Source organism: Leuciscus leuciscus, assembly GCF_965113295.1.
Source record: "Leuciscus leuciscus genome assembly, chromosome: 15".
In the NCBI taxonomy this organism is placed as follows: Eukaryota; Metazoa; Chordata; class Actinopteri; order Cypriniformes; family Leuciscidae; genus Leuciscus; species Leuciscus leuciscus.
In genome coordinates, this window is record NC_138739.1 from 27,752,996 (window position 1) to 27,772,431 (window position 19,436).

The 19,436-nt window shown below is 35.5% G+C and overlaps 1 protein-coding gene across 2 annotated transcripts; it reads right to left on the minus strand.

Annotated features, from left to right (window-relative positions):
• Positions 1-84: 84 nt before the first annotated feature.
• Positions 85-18,692, minus strand: arhgap45b (Rho GTPase activating protein 45b). 2 transcript variants are annotated; one of them, XM_082138819.1, is made up of 23 exons: positions 18,426-18,692; positions 16,675-17,062; positions 13,268-13,411; positions 12,629-12,713; positions 11,243-11,315; positions 10,987-11,047; positions 10,108-10,242; positions 9,890-9,951; positions 9,585-9,695; positions 8,617-8,697; positions 8,342-8,509; positions 8,125-8,262; positions 7,028-7,218; positions 6,825-6,946; positions 5,557-5,655; positions 5,313-5,414; positions 5,069-5,232; positions 4,798-4,986; positions 4,571-4,708; positions 2,232-2,470; positions 1,877-2,114; positions 1,625-1,736; positions 85-857 (listed from the first exon to the last, which is right to left on the minus strand). In XM_082138819.1, the coding sequence occupies exons 1-23, from the start codon at positions 18,675-18,677 to the stop codon at positions 541-543; spliced, it is 3,609 nt and encodes a 1,202-aa protein (XP_081994945.1). In that variant the 5' UTR covers positions 18,678-18,692; the 3' UTR covers positions 85-540. The 2 variants fall into 2 exon arrangements, with proteins under 2 accessions (XP_081994945.1, XP_081994946.1); XM_082138820.1 differs by lacking the exon at positions 18,426-18,692 and adding an exon at positions 17,908-18,413.
• Positions 18,693-19,436: the final 744 nt, after the last annotated feature.

A 19,436-nucleotide genomic window follows, 5' to 3' on the forward strand; every position in this document is an offset into this window, starting at 1 on the left:
CATTTCATTTGACAGCTTGTCATCATTAACTCTGAGTGGTGGAAAGTGGAAAAAAGAAGTACTCACCACCTTTTTTCTGAAAGCCAGTGTCAAAGCAAATGTCCACAAGTTTAATGAAAAGGAAGCTGTGTACACAGTTGTTCACTAACCAACCAAGCATTACTTGTGGCAACACAGAAATATGATACAACCTCTTCCCATGTGGTTTATAATTTGCATGTAACCATGATGTCAAGTTTAGTGGAACTGGTTATAAACAGGTACTGAATATTTTGAATTTTTTTTTTTATTAAAAGGACAAACAAAATTTAACATTCAACACTGAGTATAAGGTGATCTCATAGGATACAACGCATGATAGATTGTTGCCTGATGACACCATAAGCGTACTGCTGTTTGTAAAATAAAGCTGAAAACGACAAAACCAGTAAATTGAACAGGATGTTAAGGTGAAGTTTAAGTATTTAAATATTAAAACGCATCTTTAAAAATACATAGGAATGTCAAACAAACAACCGCAATCTTGTGTGTGGGAGAAACTCAGAGATTGAGTGTTTTGGCGCTATTGTTACTCTGATTGATATTTAACGCTGCCAGTGGGCTTGTTGGTACTTCCTCTTTTTCATCTAACTCTGGTGGTTCGCTCTCAGGGAGGGCAGGGGGCTCGTTGTTTGAGCTGGACGGGCACTGCAGTTTCACCAGAAGGACAGGCGATCTCATTTGGTCTTCGGTGGTCCCGTCGAGTGCCTGATCTGTAGGGCTGGGGGGCAGTAGTTCACTTCTGCCCTGTTCCTCGTCTGGATCTGAATCGGAGTCCAGACTTTGTTCCAGAGAACCAGGGGTTCCTGTAGAACTCTCTGCAGAGACATGATACAATACACATTTTTAATAAACACACAAAGTATCCGAGTAATGGCAAAATAAAACAAAAAGGTGTAAAAACACACGTATATACATGTGCGTATGCATGTTTATGTGTGTGTGTGTGCATACACATACCACACACACTATATATATATATATATATATATATATATATATATATATATATATACACACACACACCAACTTGAGTATAAAAATAATGGTTTATAGAAGGATAGGCAAATTAAAATAAAATATGAATAAATTGATAAAGTAGTCAAATAAATACAATAAAAAAACTACTTAAATGAGTAAAAAACTTAGTTTAAATGTCACCATTATTTTAGACTGAACTACCAACTGAACCAAAACAAATACAATGTAAAACACTGTTTTATTCATATTAATTATGTATTTTTAAAATCAAATACATACAATTAAAAACCAACTTAAATTAATATAAGCCATTTAAGAGTACCATTAAAATGACTATTTAAGAAATTAAATCGATATAAAATATTTAAAATAGAAATAAAATATGAATAAATTCATTATATAATTAATCTAACTATAATAGTTAGTCAAATACAATTAAAAACTATACATACAAATTTTTATAAAATATTATATACATAAATATAAATATATAAAAATAAATAAATATATATATATATATATATATATATATATATATATATATTTTTTTTTTATTATATTTTTTTATTATAATAAATTAGTATAAAATACTGAAATGAAATACCGTGGCCCTCTAACTTGTCTGATTCTGCAGCACCAGGTTCATCTGTGATCCTTTGTTCATCTGTGATCCTTTGTTCATCATTCAAACAGTGTTCTTCTTCAATGCTGCATTGCTGCACAGACCAAAACATTACATTTGTTCTGCATTAATACTTTCAAATTAAAAAAAAAAAAGTTGGCCTATTAGAATAGATCACTTGTTACAAAACATGAGGTTTTACCCAGCAGCCAACACTGCATATGAGTCACAAACCTGTTGTAGGGATTGGGCGCTGGTCGTGCTGCTGCATGCAGACCGACTGGATTCAGAGTGGAAAATGGAGGAATAAAACACAATGAGGGTCTCCACTACGCGGGCCTGGTATGGGTAATCCACCAGAGAGGACAGGGACACTGTGGCCCCTGAGGGCCGGGGCCGCATCAGTGAGGGCCCAAACACAATGCCCAGATTACTCGGGCTCATCTTATTGTCATCTTCCAGTTCTGCAATCCTGAAAACAGAGCGACGTTTCACATTTAAAAGGTTAATACATGGCTGCTAATTAAGTCTGCCAAGGTATGTTTATAAGCCCTTAAATGAAAGAGGAAGTCATTTCTTTGTCTCTTACCTTCTCAGATGCCGCGATATGTAGCGGAGAGTGCTGGTGTTTGGTTTGGGCAGCTCTTTAAGGAGATTTTTAAGTCTTTCGACGAGGGCCAAGAGTTCAGGGTCCGTTTCAGAGCCGAAGTCCACCAGGTCAGGCCCTTTACCGGTCTCAGCTCCATCTGGACCCACTATAGCCAGGCTTTCCTTTGCCAGACCCATCAGACTGTTGTACAGGCGAAAGGGCATGATGGGCTCCGGAAGCTGAGCAACAGAGAAAAGAAAGAAAAAAATGAATAAATAAAATAAAGTGTAAAAGTGTAACGTGGGTGAATGTATAATACATTAACATAACAAAATACATTACTTTTATATTACATTTTATTAATACAATTTGGGTGAATGCATTGTTATATTTTTAATAAATAATTATATGTATAATATATAAAAAATATAAATTAGTTACATTTGGGGAACTCAAATGTTAATTGTTAAATTTTATTAAATATAAATGAATAAAATTGAAACAATTGAATGCAATATATCATTTTTTTAATTATTACTTAGTTCCTCCAAAAGGAGTTCCTAGAACTAAAATCATTCCTAGTTCCTGCGGGGAGAACACGCCAAAGTCCGAGTACTTCCGCCAATAGTTCTAGGAACTATGAAAAGGTTCCTCCGGTGCGAGTTAGTTTACATTACTAAACTAGTAATGTAGTTTTAGTTAGTTACATTTGGGCTCCAACATCCCTATGAAGGCCAATTCACAGAGACAAACGACAACAAACCGTTGGATTTAGAATTTTATGAAAAATAAAGGGCCGTTCACATCAAGAACGATAACTATAAAGATAACGATAAAAATATAGTTCTAAAAATCGTTCTCCATATTAAAGAATAGCAGAGTCCACACACACCGCAACTGTAACAATAAAGATATGAGGAACGATATCGTTGGGATCACTTTCAGAACGATTTTTTTCCAGCTGTCAAATGATAAAACACTGACAGCCAATCAGAGTCCACTCGAATTTAAAGGGCTCGCGCATTTAAAATTGCATACGACATTGTGGAGAAGTTGATCGCTGAAGTTAAATTTGCAGCAGGAGGTCATCCTTTTTCGCTACTTTGAAACTGCAGCACATGCGTGTGCGTGCTTAAAATAAAAAGGCCAAAATCGTTCGTTGGTGTGGATGCGAATATAGTGATAGTTATTTTATAGTTGTCGTTCTTGGTGTGAACAGGCATTAACCGTCATGTTCACACTGCCCCAACAGACACGGACAAACGCTGATTGAACATGTGAAAGTCAGGTAAAAAAAACAAAAAAACACACTGATCCAACAAAACCTAACAAACATGTTTGTTGGCGTTAGTCTGTGCGGTGTGAAATGGCCTTAAAAGGTCACAAGTAGTAGTAACAAGTAGTTACGAGAATGGATGGATGGATAGATATATAAATAGAGTTACATTTGAGGAACCCAAAAATGCCATTTGTGTTATAATTTCATTAACACCTATTTAATTTAAATAAAACAGAATATAATATACAAAACTTAAAATATTAATAAATTATTTCTTTGGGTGAACTCTACAAATGTAAATTCTGTAATTATATATTTTAATATAATTATAATTTATTATATGAATGAATTCTTTTTTGAATATACATATACAAGTATATCAATTTATTCATAAATTAGTAAATGTAAATTAAACTCACATTTTTATAACGGTGAAATTATAATTATTTAATTTGAATATAATAAAATACAATATATTAAACATCAAATGGTTTTTAGTCAAATTTGGGGAGCCAAAATTGCTAATTTCGTCATTATATTTTCATTTATATTTATATATTGCATTCTATTATATAAAAATGTAATGAGTTAAATTTGAAAGAAGCTACAAATTTATATCCGGTTATATTTTCATTAATAATATAATATAATGTAAATAGAACAGAATAGAATATATAAAAGTAAGATAAAAAAAAAATGAATTTGCTTTTGTTGGGTTCACCAAATAACTAATTTAATAATATTTAAAATATAAAAAATTGATTATAAAATGAATATAATTTATTTGATAAATAATTTGATAGATAATTGATGAACCCCAAAATGCCCCCAAAGTTATATTTTTATTAGTAATATAATTTAATATAAATAAATACAATAGATAAAAATGAAAATATTATTAATACATTAGTTACATTTGGGTGAACAAATGCAAATTGTAATTTTTTTAATTGAAATAATGAATTTTTACAGGATAGAATATAATATACAAAACGCCCCCAATTTCCACAATATTATATTGAATGATTTTTCGAAATGTTTACATATAATGGAGTCTCACCTGGCGCAGGTAAAGCTTCAGTACATTACTGATGTCATGCGGTGAGGACTGTGACAGCTCCACCAGCTCTTTGCCGTTCTCAAACGCCTGGCACAGCTTCTCCACCCGCGTCTTCACCCCATTCACTCGATAAATGCCCTGAAAGAGAGAGAGAGGAGGATGCACTCATTAAGATCTTGTATTTCTATTGGCCGAGACCTGCTGAATCTGACTTGTCGCTTGCGTACCTTCATTCTCAAAGCTCTTCTCTCGATCTCAGCGATGCACTTCTTGATGATGAAGGGGATCCCGTCGGGACTGTTGCCGGACACCTGCAAGAAATCCTGCCCGAACAGCTGAAGGCGACCCTGGAGTTTCTTGTGGCCACACTGAATGGCCAAAGTCTCCAAGCAGCGTTTGTGACAAGCCAGGAAACACTGCGAAGAGGAAATCCGACATTAATAACCCTGGTTTATTTTAAACAACAGGACAAACTTTATAAGACGCAGTGAACCTCACCTCCTCGCACTCCGCTCCCTGGAAATAAACGTAACTGTCGCATTCTCTGCATTTGGACGGGGAGCGCAGTTTACGCAGTTTGTGCGTCTGAGCGGCTTTCGACAACCCCACGTTCCGAAACGGCCCAGTGGGCACCACAATCTCCGGCTCGATGCCGTTTATATCTGCAAAAGGTGGAGCAGACAGTGAGAAACCAGATGACAGGCACAGATTACAAAGGAAAATGTGCACACTTTTCTCTCACTTGGAGTTTCAAAGGAAGAAACATTTGAGTCCTTCTCATCAACATCTTCGTTTGATGACATAGTTCCTGTAGATGATGTCCGGGCCATTTTACTTATGTCACCTACCGAAAAAGAAGTAGTGGTGAACGCCAAGGAATGCCATCACAAAAAGTCTCACAATTTAACTAAAGATATTATAAGTTAATAGGCCTGGTTTATTTCAAACACAAGCATAAAATAAGCATATATGCTTATAAGTTGTACCCGTGCTGGTAGTCGGGGATCCCAGGCCACTTCCTCCTCCCACACTGTCTGTGTCACTCACTGTGGAGCCCCAGGACTTGTGGCCCAAGAGAACTCGAGCTGAAAATAAATTAAAAAAACGAATCAAAGCCATTTGCATGTCTATTTTATGTACTTACACCAACCTCTACATCTATAAATAAATATCATATTTATGTTTATATATAGGTTTATATAGATATGCACTAGGAGTGGAACGGTACATGTATTCGTATTGAACCGAGACGGTACGGGCGTCACGGTTCGGTGCATGAACACACACGGAGAATACACGGTATAAAAATAAATAAAACTCTCGTGCAAATTAATTAATGTAATGCGGAACTACTGTTAGATACGCAGGTTCTTTAGGGACACCTAATCTGTAGCTCCGCCTTATCTCTGAAGCTCTGTGGCTATAACTTATGGGCTATAATCATAGACATATCTATGGCGATAATCATAGACAGGCTATAATGGACAGGCTGCGATGTCAAGTTTGCAATGCTGGAATATGTTGTGTGTGTGCGTGCGTGCGTGCGTGTGTGTGTTCAGAGAGGCGCGGGCGCGATCGAACAGTGGAAACATAAAAACACTCATTTTGTTCATTGGACATCATTTAAACTGCAAAGTGTTTACTTATATTTGTGTACACTCGTAATAAAACACAACATTGCGCTTTTGTCAAACTGTAAACTCTTGTCAAACTGTAACCTACAACTGTCACCCAACACAGTAAGTTACACATTCTACATTGATTAAAAGAAAATCAAATTTGTTTTTAATGGTAGTATTATTTTATACAGAAATAAATAATTTACAATTCAGATGAGAATAAAGTTAGTGTTATTAAAATTAAGGAAAACAAATATATTGATCTGAAATATAGCAAATGAATTTTAAATTCATTCAGGTACAATTACCAAACATATCTCAAGGTCTTTTTGTCTTTTTATTAATTTAATTAATAAACTAATTATATAAAACTATTGGCAATGCACTACAAATAAACTGGGTCTATGCCTTTACTTTATTAATAAAACTTATTTTAAAAATACAAGGCTTAAAACATTTATTTTCCTTTGGTGGAACAGCCTACAGACATGCACAATAAAAAAAAATTGCCTTCTACATTTTTGTTTTGCTTTTCCCTCCATTGTACCGAACTCGTACCGAACCGTGATGTCTGAACCGAGGTATGAACCGAACCGTGACTTCTGTGTACCGTTCCACCCCTAATATGCACATACCCCTCTTCTGGTCATCTTTCTGAGAGGCGCTTGTCTCTCCCGCCTCTCCTGTGGTCTGCTGCACTTCAGCGCTGTTCTGAGCTTCAGCGTTAGCGCTGTCGGTACGCGCTCTGGTCGACGGCCTGAATTCAAGAGAACACGTTAACGTAAGATCTACCTCCAGTTCCATGATATATGACACGTTGTAGGAGCGCGTTTCTCACTGGCTGGAGGACGCCGAATAGGCCTCAAAATCATAATGCGTCTCAGGCTCTTCGGTCATCTGAAGGTCTTTGACGTGTGTGGCGTACTGCTGTCCCGGGTCGTACAGTTTACTGCTCTCACACAGCGTCTGGTAGTGCACCGGCAGCGCTACCGTCTGCATGTGCATGATCTGGTAGTAGGAGATGGTGGCCTGGAAAGAGTTTCTCACACAGTTAAAACCACTCAAGCTGGATTTAGATTAGTTTTTTTGGCTGTTTTTCAGCAAGTAATGCATGACTGGGTCATTAGCCAAGTAAACAAGCTCTATAAATGTCCTGATCAGAGTTTATAAATCCCTTAACTGGAGAAATGTTATTATAAAATAGTTTAATCACTGGTAAGGAATAGTTATGCTTGATATATATATATATATAAAATAATAAAAATAAAAAAAAATCCTTAATAAAGTTGTCATGTTTTACAATATTTCCTTAATATATTTTATTGCATTTAAAATATTTCCTTAATGAATTTGCTTTTTTATTTTATTTTATATTTTTTCTGTATTTTACAATATTTCCTTAATATAAATGCTATATTTTAACATTTGCTTATTTGCTATAGTTTTTTTTAAATATGTTTTCTGTATTTTACAATTTTTACAAATATATTCACTACATTTTAAAATGCCGCCCCTATACATTCTGTACTCTTCAAATCCTAAAATATTTGCTGTATTTTACTATATTTAATGAAAATTGCTTTGACAGATGAATTATTTAGCAAAAAAGGATAAGCGAGTCTTGTGAGAAATACCTCTTGTAATAAAGACACCTAGACCTACTGTGATTTCGTTCATCATACTTTTTGTGAAATGTTCATTCAAAGGAAGATCTTAAGTTATAGGACTTAAAGGAATAAAAAATAAATTATAATCGAGAAGTATAAATTCTGATGGTAAGATGAATGTTGTTCTGAGACGAGCAACAGTAACCGATCTTTTAATTTAGCTAGATTATTATTCTTATGATGCAAATTAAACTTTGTATCATGTTGCAGTTGTAAACCTTTGATTTCTAAAGCGAGTGTTTGTTTTGAGCTGTATGTAGGCACATACCGAGCGAATGGTCTGGTCAGTCTGCTTGATGACCTCTTGGATCTGCCGCAGAACCGTGACCTTCATGTGCTCCAGCTCCTGGTGTTGTGTGGTCACATCTGCGATGCAGGTCCGGTATGTGGCCTCCGCCTCCTCAGCCTGAGACGAACACAGTTTCAAAAACTCAACCTGCTCAAACACTTTTCCTACTGTGTCTTAATTGGCAGGGAGTGCTGACCTTGTTGCGGGCCTCTTCCTCCAGGCGTTTCTTCTTGTCGACTGCTTTGGTGGTCGAGCTGCCGCCCTCCTCCTCGGCCCGGTTAGCGGCAGTCCTGGCCTTGTCGTACTCTTCACAGCGGGCCATGTAGACCTGCTTGGCCCTGCGCAAGTTCGCCTCACACTCCATCTGTGTTCAAACACACATAACGTTCATAGACCTGTACTGACACATCCTGGCTCGAGCTTGAATGCATTTTTTTGATTGCTAAAAAGATGAATGATAGTAAATGTTACCAGTTTTCTCTTGGCCTTCAGCCAGTGTTCCTTGATCTCCTTGCGTTTCTTCTCGTGCTCTTGTTTGCGGAGCAGCAGAGGCTGTGGATGAACAAAGCACATGATGCTTCAAAAATCGAAATACTTCATGCTCCAGGTTTCAAGATATTAACACCATCAGTGAACAATTGGAAAAAAATTATAATTAGGGCTAATATATTACATATATTAAAGAGGAATAAGTAATAATAAACTTCATGCAGAACATTCAACAACAACATTTATTACATATTTAATAACAAAAACAACCACCACAAGACGACTTGTATATTCACCAACCAATAACATTTAATAATAATAAAATTACTATTAACACTACCTATTATTTCCAACATCCATTTAATACCAATTATGTCATAAATGTAACAATTATATCAAATATTTAACAGTTATACATTTTTATATATTAATACTAATACAAATATAAATAATAATAATAAATAATTTATTAACTTATATAATATATTTAACAATTATTATATCAAATATTTAACAATTATAAATGATAATATATGTTCTTAATGAATAATAATTAATTGTATTATCATACTACTATTATATTTTATTAAATAATTTATTATAATTATTAGCATATATTTAACAACAATTACATATACATCTATGAATAACCATATTATTATTATTATTAATTAATTTAATTATAAATATATTCTGCAGGATACTTTTTAAAGATCTCTTTTCTTTAAATAAATACTATAACATTATGTAATTATGAGTTTTAAAGTAAATGCATGAATACATTATTAATTGCATCACTAAATAAGATTTGCAGGAGACCAAGTTATCTTAAACTAAAAATAAATGTCTCTTATTTTAAAACAATATAATATTCTAGAATTAGTTAATATATGAATATGATAATAATAACAGCTATTATTATTGATGAAAGGATGACATGGCTGTTTTACCATGATGAAGGTCTGGTTGTTCAGGGTGGAGGCTGCCTGATGCATCCCAGAGCTCTGCTCCAGGTCCTGCTCCAGAGCCAGAGAGTAGATGGAGAAGAAGGGCATGTGTGGCTGATGGACACAAAAAGAGATGCATCAGACAGACAGACAGACAGACAGACAGACAGACAGACAGACAGACAGACAGACAGACAGACAGACAGACAGACAGACAGACAGACAGACAGACAGACAGACAGACAGACAGACAGACAGACAGACAGACAGACAGACAGACAGACAGACAGACAGACATCAAATCTCACCTGCGTGATGGTCTGTTTACATGACTGATAGATCCTTTGTAAGCCCTTGGAGAACTCCAGCTCTAGATAAATATGAATTGCAATTTAAGATGTAAAATATTAAGTAAACAGGCAGAAAATAAACTAGTAAAACCTAATTACTACATAATGTGGATCAACCAATCAGAATCATGCTTTATATAGAAACAACACTATTTTTGTCATTATAGTGCTCCTACCCAGCGCAAGCTTCCTCTCCACATAGCTGATCAGATCCTTCATGTACTTGGAGATGGTTTTAGCGTACGTCAGAGCCGAGTCCACACCACCTTCACTGCGCTGCAGGATAATGTCCACCTCTTCAGCGCTCATCGCTGCAGCACACAAATGGGGGAGTAAATATGTCATATTTGAAATAATAATAATAATTAATATTATGCCTATGTCTTTATTATAATAATATAATATAATAATAATAATATTATTATAATAATAAGTCAATATTATATAATATAACTCAATAATATATGCTCTTCAGGAGGCTTTATAAATATCTCTAAATAAATAAACTAAATATGCAATTATGAGTTCTTAAATAAATAAAATGCATATTAAATATATGTTCTGCAGGAGACCAAGTTATCTTATAATAAATTGGTATTATAAAAATATCAATTTAACAATGCAAGAATATTCTTTAGTTAATATTATATAATGATAATACTAATGAATATTATAATTATTATAAATGTTCAGCAAGGACATTTTTAAAGTTCTCGCATTACAATAAAAATTACTATTAATTTTAAACATTCTTAAGGAGACTTTAAGATAAAATAAACTAATAATTAAATATTATACAATGAGTTCTAAAGTAAATAAAATACATGTACAATAATAAAAGTAAATCTTAATTTTAAACGTTCTTCAGGAGACTTTTTTAACTTTTTTACATGAGTTTTATAATTTAAAAAAAAAGTAAATAAATTCTAAAAGTTCTGCAGGAGACTTTTTGATTAGAATAATTTATTTTCCAAATAAATTTTGTGAAATGTCAAATTTCTACATCAGTGCATTCCTACTTATTTTTCTGTATGTCTGAATTTGTCAAAATGTACCCAGCTCAGATGAATCACTCCGTGTGTGTAAAAGCTCGTGACCCGAGAGGTTCTCCATAGACTGAAGAGAGAAGAGACACACACACACACACATATATATGTAAAACACCTTCATACTGTGTTCCATGTGATTCCTATTTCAGGGGACAACTGCGTCACAGAGCAACAGCATGAATCACAGAACTGCACTTTCAGGAAGTCAAAACCTGCTGCCAACATCCGCTCTTTACAGGCAGTGAAACTGACACACACTTACCCTGCTTTTCTCAGTGGGCATCACGGACAACAGCGTGCTACTGTCCACCTCTCCCATCAGCAGTTCAGAGACACTGAGGAAAGAAAGAACATCTCAGCTTTCTCTGAACGTAATATCAAAATGTAACGTTAGAGGGCAAACTGAGTCAACCTGCAATTGAATTATCCACTAAAATGCCTATAATGACCAGGGAGAATAATCAGATGCCAGTGTTAGTGTTTGGTTCACAACTTCCTCTTTACTTTGTTCTTGCCACAAAAACAGCATCACGCTACACTGGTGCATGATTTAATGTTTCGGCCGCAGGAAATCAATGCAAGATATTCTCGTGAACATTTGAGCAACATTTCGCGCTGCCATTCCGAAGTGTATCGCGGTGAATATGACAGCAGAACATCATCGGGAATCAGAACACTAGAAGTGAAAACAGCAGTACATCAGGTGATAATGATCAGCTCGAACTCAAAAACAGATCCTTGAGGGTTTTAGGCTGTTCGTGTAGAAGCCACAGATCAACTTCCTGTTATTTCTGTAGAGCTACGATTAATGTCAATAATCTAACAGAGATTTCATAACGCATGCAAAGAACGTCACATGGCACTACATTCCGGTGTGCATTTATTCATTTCGACTGTAAAAAATAAATTACAAAAAACCTTTCCAAAAGGAACTACATGCTATTTCCCTTAGAATTTATCAGATTAAATAAAAAAAATACCAAAGAAACAAGTGTAGTTTCTCCCTGAGTGAATAAAAAAGAAAAAAAGAAATCCAAAAGGAACAATGTGCAATTTCACCTGAACAAATCGAAAAAGCTAAATAAATATACCAATGAAACAATGTAATTTTCAACCTAAATTAATTTTAAATAAATACCAAAATAACTAAATGTTTAATTTCCTCCTGAATTAATTGAAAGCTAAATTATGCAAGATTATCACATGACCTCACTTATTGTTTTTAATGTTTTTTCTTTTCTTTTTTCTTTTAAATGACACTCTAGGCATCAAATAAGTTATTTAAAAGGAGACGTGTTAAAAATCATGGCTGAAATTACTTCCAGTTTATATCACATCCAAAACTGAAAATCAAGTCGCGCACATTGCATTGTGGGATACAGTATCCCAAGCGTGTACTGCACATTTTGGTAAATGTAATACACCATCCATATATTCTAATTATTCAGCAAATTAATGCTCAGTATGCATACTGCAAAACATGTGTATAAAAAAAGGCAATTGAGAGGTAAAGTTGGCAATTCCAAGAAACAAAGTAGCAATGATGAGATGGATATAAAGTCACATCTACTTCACACATCTCTTCTTATCAGAGTCAGAAACGCATTGATAGTGTGTAATCAGTTCACACTGAGCTCTCAATACTCACTTGCTGCTAAAAGCTACAGCAATGGTCTCAATGGCCTTCTCAAAATCTTTCTTGTCCGCTTCATTGCACACTTCATAGTGGTATCCTGAAGGAAAAACAAAATATGTTGGTAAATGGTTTAAAAACAACAACAACAACAACAACAACAAATGCATTCTGGGCTGTTGACATGACAGTTTTCAACTAAAAACGTATGCATTTTGGCCGTTCATTTACATGACAGAGTTTTGGGGGCCTGAAAATGCAAACTTTTGAAAACTGCTTTAAAAGTGCAAGTTTTTAAAAAATGATATCGTTATTGTCTCAGTGTAAACAAATTTGTGAAAATGGTGACATTATGCGCATTACGTGTTCAGTCTATTGTAGTGTTTCTTTACAAAGTGACATCAACTACTGGCCTGGCATGAATACAGAGTTTTTAGGTTTTTTTTGTGGATCCGAGTGAATGGGGATCGTTTTGACAACACATTCGTCTTTGCGAAAAGGAAAAATATTTCTATTTTTTAGTGCATCATTGTCGTGTGAACGTGCCTCAGTTTAAAAACCGGATGCACTACTGACAAAGAAAAAAACAAATCCATCCTTTAAGATCAAATGTCACATTCTTTTTGGTATTTTAGCATGTGAGATTGCTCTAACCTTTGACCTGTGAGATGAGTTTTCCGGCAGCGGTGAGCGTCTCCACCGTGTTGAGGAGGGGGTACATGCTGATGACCTGCCGCAGGATGCGCAGAACTTCCCCCAGACACTCATGGGCCAACGGACGCCGGTTCTCCTGTTTGTCTGCAAAATACCATCCACAACATTAGATCTGCGTGATTCTGGATAAATTGAGAATTTCATTTTTTGCGTTTCAAACTGAGATCATGATTCTCCCACAAACCTGAACAGATTAAACAAAATAACATGGAATTTACTAGGTGTTCTGAAAAATGTTAATTGCTGGAGTCTTTATTATCTGAATCTGAATATTATATATATTTGGTTTGAGTGAATGATTCAATGACTCGCTCACTCCGTTGTTCACTTGTTTCATTACTGGATTAATCTGAGTTTCTTTGAAAATCTCTTGAATGATTCAATGACAATAAATTTCAGAGTCACCTGTCGCCACCTACTGGCGCAACGATGTAATCGATACAATCGTTATTTTTTGAACCGCCAATCTCCATTTTGATCACTTCAGTAGACATCAATGTTTATATCCAAACTATAAACTTTCCCCAGTTCTGTGATAATAGGTATATTTGTAACAGAAATAACAAAACTGTGTGGTTGAAAAGACTGTTTGCAAAGTTGTTTCATACCTATACATGATAATTGCTCTCTCTGGATCAGCGGCAGCGCTAACACAGATTTTAATGTTCCAGTGTGATTTTGTCAAAGGTTTAATAGACACAGGAGAATCGCTCATTTAGGAATGAGATCGTGTGGCTGTTTGAATTCAAGATTGCGATCTTTTAAAGATTAATTGTGCAGCTCTACACAACATCCATTCTTATCAGCTGAAAACGGGTTACAGACACACAAGCTCAGAAACTTCATTTCAGTCCAAGACGTCTAATTTGTGCCAAAATGACGAACAACTCTGCTTTCCTAACTGATAACAAAATGTTAATGCAAACAAACACTCAAATTAAAATAAACAAATTTAACAAAAAGATAAAACAATGATAAAGAAAAACCAATAAATAAACATTACCAAATAAAAAAAACAACAAGAAAGTTTATTAAAAATAATATTTTTGTTTGTCCATTTATTTCACAAAATAAATGGACAAAACTGAAACAAACAATTAACAAATACAAAGAACCATTTAAACTAACAAAAACAAATGAGTAAAATAAATTAGGCTTAGTTTTAAATCATTTCTCGAAATGTTTCTTTTATAGGGAGAAATCTGACCAGGACATTTCTTAGCGAACCCAAAAACCCTTTAACCGACACGTCAATGTCTGTCATGCAGACAGGAAGCATAAGAAATCTGCACTGATCCTAAAACAGTCAAGATGATGCAAGACGGACCGTTTGTTAGCACTGTGTTGCACTGCTTTCTCGTCTGCACGTCTACAAGCCACTTCCTCCAGTCGTATCTCCTAACTGTAACTCTCCAAGTACAAACACCTAGGCCAGAACTGTTATTGTTCAGTTTCTCTTCAACCTGACTTAAGGGATAGTTCACCCAAAAATGAAAATTCTGTCATCATTTACTCACCCTCAAGTTGTTTCAAACCTGTATGAATTTCTTTTTTCTGCTGAACACAAAAGAAGATATTTTGAAAAATGTCTGTAACCAAACAGTTGATGGACCCCATTGACTTCCATAGTGGGAAAAAAAAATACTATGGAAGTCAATGGGGTCCATCAACTGTTTGGTTACAGACATTTTTCAAAATATCTTCTTTTGTGTTCATCAGAAAAAATAAATTCATACAGGTTTGAAACAACTTGAGGGTGAGTAAATGACAGAATTTTCATTTTTGGGTGAACTATCCCTTTATACAGCAGTGGGAAGCATGAACAACCGTTTTTTTTTTTTCTTAAAGTAGGCCACTTGCAATGAATAATAATAATAAAAAAAGCTTCTGGTGAAGACAGAAAGGCCTGGTGGAAAATGTGCCATTGGTCAACCACTAAAACCCATCCATGCCATAAGCAGTAGACTAATTTGGATATTTCTAAAACATGACAAAATGGTTGAAATGAGGATGTTTTTCAAACTGATCAAAGATAATGGTTGGCATTATAGCTCTATTTTAACTTGCTGTTCTGATTAACCTTATTAATATTATTATTATGGGATGCTTGATATGCGTCAAGGAATTATGAAGTTAGTGTAATTATGTCTGTCAATGTGTAAATATTTATGTTGGTGTATTTATGTATATTCGTATGATACCAGTGTCAAAGATGAATTCCCACTCTGTGACAAACAGAATGGATAATCAAGTTAAGCTACACTAAACTAAAAATTTTGTTTGTAATTTTTTTAAATCATTTATATGCATAGTAAAGGAGTTAGCCAGAAAATTAAAAGAGACAAATTTCTTCTCTCCTTCCTTGCAACACAACTTTCAAGAATTGTTGAACAGATTTTTTTTTTCTTTTTAGGGGATTGCTTCTTGGTTTGGAACATTTTTGTGAAAAGATCTATACAAATAAAGTTCGAATTTATATTGAATTTATCAATATTTATCTTCAGATTTATACATCTAAATTTACTCTGCATAGAACAAAGATCTCAGTGTAATACACCCAAACAAGATTTAATTATTCAATAGCTTTAATCAAATATGATAAAGTATAATAAACCAAACAATTAATATAAACAATAAATAACTATTTATAAAATGCAAAATGGGTCCCAAAATGTGAACATTTATAGCTGCCTTTTTGTTTTATTTAAAAAGGGTTGACTCTCATTGGATTCTTCGCCACAAAAAAAGGTTTAAAAAAAGTCCTGCAACAGAATCTCTCAAAGTACCATGGTATTACCATTACTTTATCATGATACCAACACAGTGCTTTTATAAGGAGCCTCTTGTTGAAAAGTTCCTTTAATGCATCTCTACAGAGTTGTCAGAAAGCGGTTCATAAGCTCCGAGTTGTCAGAAAGCTTCAAATATAATAACTGATTTCGGTATTTATGGGTACGACTACAGGTTTGGTGCTTAAATGACGTTGCTTTACGAGTCCTGAGAGCAGAAGGGGGTGTTTTCTGAGAGTACCGTTTCCTGTGCCACTGTGGCGCACCACAGGAACTCAACCTCACTGCAGCTACAGAAAGAACAGGGCCTCTTGAGCAAACTCAGCCCCGCCCCTTTCTCTCCTCCACGATCACATGATCCACAGCGGAAGGTGATGTTTGCGGTACGACGTGCAATTCGTCATGAGGCAGATTAGTATGGAGTGCTGTTGTGCACATCTCAGTTAAAAAATAATACGGGGACACGTTTAATAAATGTTTAGAAAACTTTTTCGTCCTTAAACCCCAAATAATCCATGTCATATAGATTCTCTCCAACAAAATCATCATCCATCTTACCTTCAAGCACAACATCTTTCAGTTTCTCCACTGCTTTGGCAAACCGTTCCACTATGCGTAGCAGCGACGGGATGTCTTCCACCTCAATAGCCACTGTGGTCTCGGGCGTCTCTGGTGAAGGACTCTGGGAGATGACAGATTTTCCTGCACCCTTACTGAAGACCCAAGACTGGATAGGGAAGCCCGCTGCGCTAGGATTGCGACTCAGAGAAGTTGGCCGCTTTAGGGTGCCCATTGGGGACGGGCAGCCCACCAGCTTAGTGTGCTGGGTCAAAGGAGTACTGGGACAGGAAGACGGGACTTCCAGGATGGATGGAGACAGACTAGAGGACGGAGAGGTGGCGGCATCGACGACATCTTTCCGAGGCTGCTCTTGAAGAGCAGAGAGCTGGATTATGACGAAAAAAGGGAAACCATGTGAGCAAACTCGGCATGCAAACTTTAACATAGAAAGTAGGTTTGCGGATGGAGAACAAGATCTGTGACTGACTACAATAGACAGCTGTTAGTAAACAGAACTTCTTTCACAAGAGCGTTTGTGCAACCATGGCCTACTTCCTGTCACACCCCGAAGAGCTGATGCCACACTAACAGGCCTAGCTGAGGCCCATAAACACTCCTAAAAGAGTGAACACAAGGACAAGCAACCAAAAATGTCATCTCTGTAGCTCAAAGGCCACATCTATAATGAACTAACACCGAAAAACTATTCACTACACAAACCACTGTGTCAAAAGACCAAAAAAACAAGGTGTTATCCCAAAATCCAATTAACAAAAAAGCTTGCTTATAAATTTCATTTAAACAGATAGATAGAAGCTTGCTTATATTCTTTCCCCATCAAAAACAGCAAGATTTTATTTATTTTTAGAACAAAGATAAAACATTCCATGTTAAGCCAATTATTATAAGGTAAAAAAAAAAAAGTATAATAATTTACTATATCTGGTTATACTGCTCTGGTTGACTTGTACACTGTAAAATAAAGTTGCTGCCTTAATTTTAAGTACAATCAACTTGGATGTTTAAGTCATTTCAACTTAAATAACATTAAACTGAATTAAAATCAGTTAATCTTGTATAACATAAAAAAAAAAAAAAAGAGTTGAAAATTGCTTGACTTATCTTGATGAGTTAAAGCAAAGTAAAAACATGTTGTCATGTTATTACACGACATGCATATTTTTAACAGTAACATACAAACATTTACAGTAGTTTTCAATAAAAACCCACCTGTTTGAGCCAGACGTTTGGTTTATTAGGCAAGACGTCCAATTTACTTTTGCTGTTTGATTTTTTCACTCTCTGACTCGTGGCGTAAGGACTGTAGCTTTTGCTACTCGATCCACGCTTTAACATTTCCAGCTACCGTCCGTTACAAAATCAACTTTTCACACTGTTTTCCATCATTTCTCATAATTGTATTGCAACATATGCCTAGAAAAGTAATTAAGTCTAAAGAAAATCCTCAACCCAGACTGAAAATGACAAAATGTCTAAAGTAAGGCAAAACCTGAACTTCTTGCACCTTGCTGCGCCATATCACACTGAGGAAGTTTAGTCCGTCCTTTTCTTTGTAGCATAACTGTCTAATGATACGCTTTAAAAATCTATATTTGTTTTTGAAAACACTGATAAAAACACATATGTTTCAACAACGTCGAAAACGACACGAAAACATGAGCGCGAGGGTGAAATGTCAATCAAGTTGATTGGCAGGAGGAAAAGGCGAGAGATGCTGTGCGACTTACTGATGGAGAGTTGAGAGGCGCTTGGCTGCTTCCTGTTCGGCTCTTCTTTGACATCGAGTGCGTCTTTATCAGTTCCCTTGTCCTTTTAGAGAACATTTTAAGCTTTAGATGTTTAGATCCGCCGCGTATGTCTTTTAGTTTACGGTATAACCCCCCTGCCCACCCCCCGGCTCCCCATTTCAAATCGCTGATGCGAGGTTTACACACTCCGAGCTCGAGCTTCTGTCTCGCTCCTCCAATAGTATCGCACATTGACTGAATCTACTGTCACACATCAGAACAGTCTGAGGCGCATCCGCTTTTGTGTTTTTTCACTCCCTTTGACAAGTGAAACTGAGTTGCTGTGTAGAAACATGTGGGATGGATAACATTATGCATGCTTGTTGAGACTAACAAACAGCGTTTACGCTGCGATTTTCCTCATTTTAACTCGCAAAGACAAGATTTGGCCAACCGATCCACAGTTCGTCGTTAATGTCTGTCACCTGCGGTGGTTTAATTAAGTAATAAAACACCGCCCACTTTCATGACAGAACACTTCTTGAAGTCTTTTTGCATGACAAAAGATCTGATTTTAACTACTTTCGTTTAATTTAAATGAAATAAACTGTTAAAAGAATAGTGTTATAAAGTCGCCATGAAATCAAAATGAAGTTTTTTGGCTTTTAGTATGAATAGGTTAGCCTTACTGTAATCTATAAGCCAGGGCTTCAATGGTTGCGTCCAAAATCGCAAAGCTCTCTTAAAGGTAGCCTACTTATTTTGAATAAGTAATTACTTCACGACCGCTAAAAAAATAGGCCTACGTTCTAGTAGTGTGAATAACTTGAATGTAAGCTACTGTGAATTCGGACATACTTCTTGTGTCAGTGTCACATACTGTTTTTTGTTTACTATATAGGAAATTATGCGATTTCGGATGCAGACAATGACAAAATTTGACTTTAGAAGATATAAACATTCAAAACTCTCACTTCTGCCACTATAGATCAATGATTTTGATGACATCAT

Bases quoted from the DNA above. Each gene is read 5' to 3' on its own strand.
- arhgap45b (XM_082138819.1), bottom strand. From the start codon at position 18,677: ATGTGCGATACTATTGGAGGAGCGAGACAGAAGCTCGAGCTCGGAGTG. The intron at 12,714-13,267 runs GTTAGAGCAATC...TTTTTCCTTCAG, and splicing joins ACTCATCTCACAGGTCAAAG to GATACCACTATGAAGTGTGC. The intron at 2,471-4,570 runs GTGAGACTCCAT...TCTGTTGCTCAG, and splicing joins TGAAGCTTTACCTGCGCCAG to CTTCCGGAGCCCATCATGCC.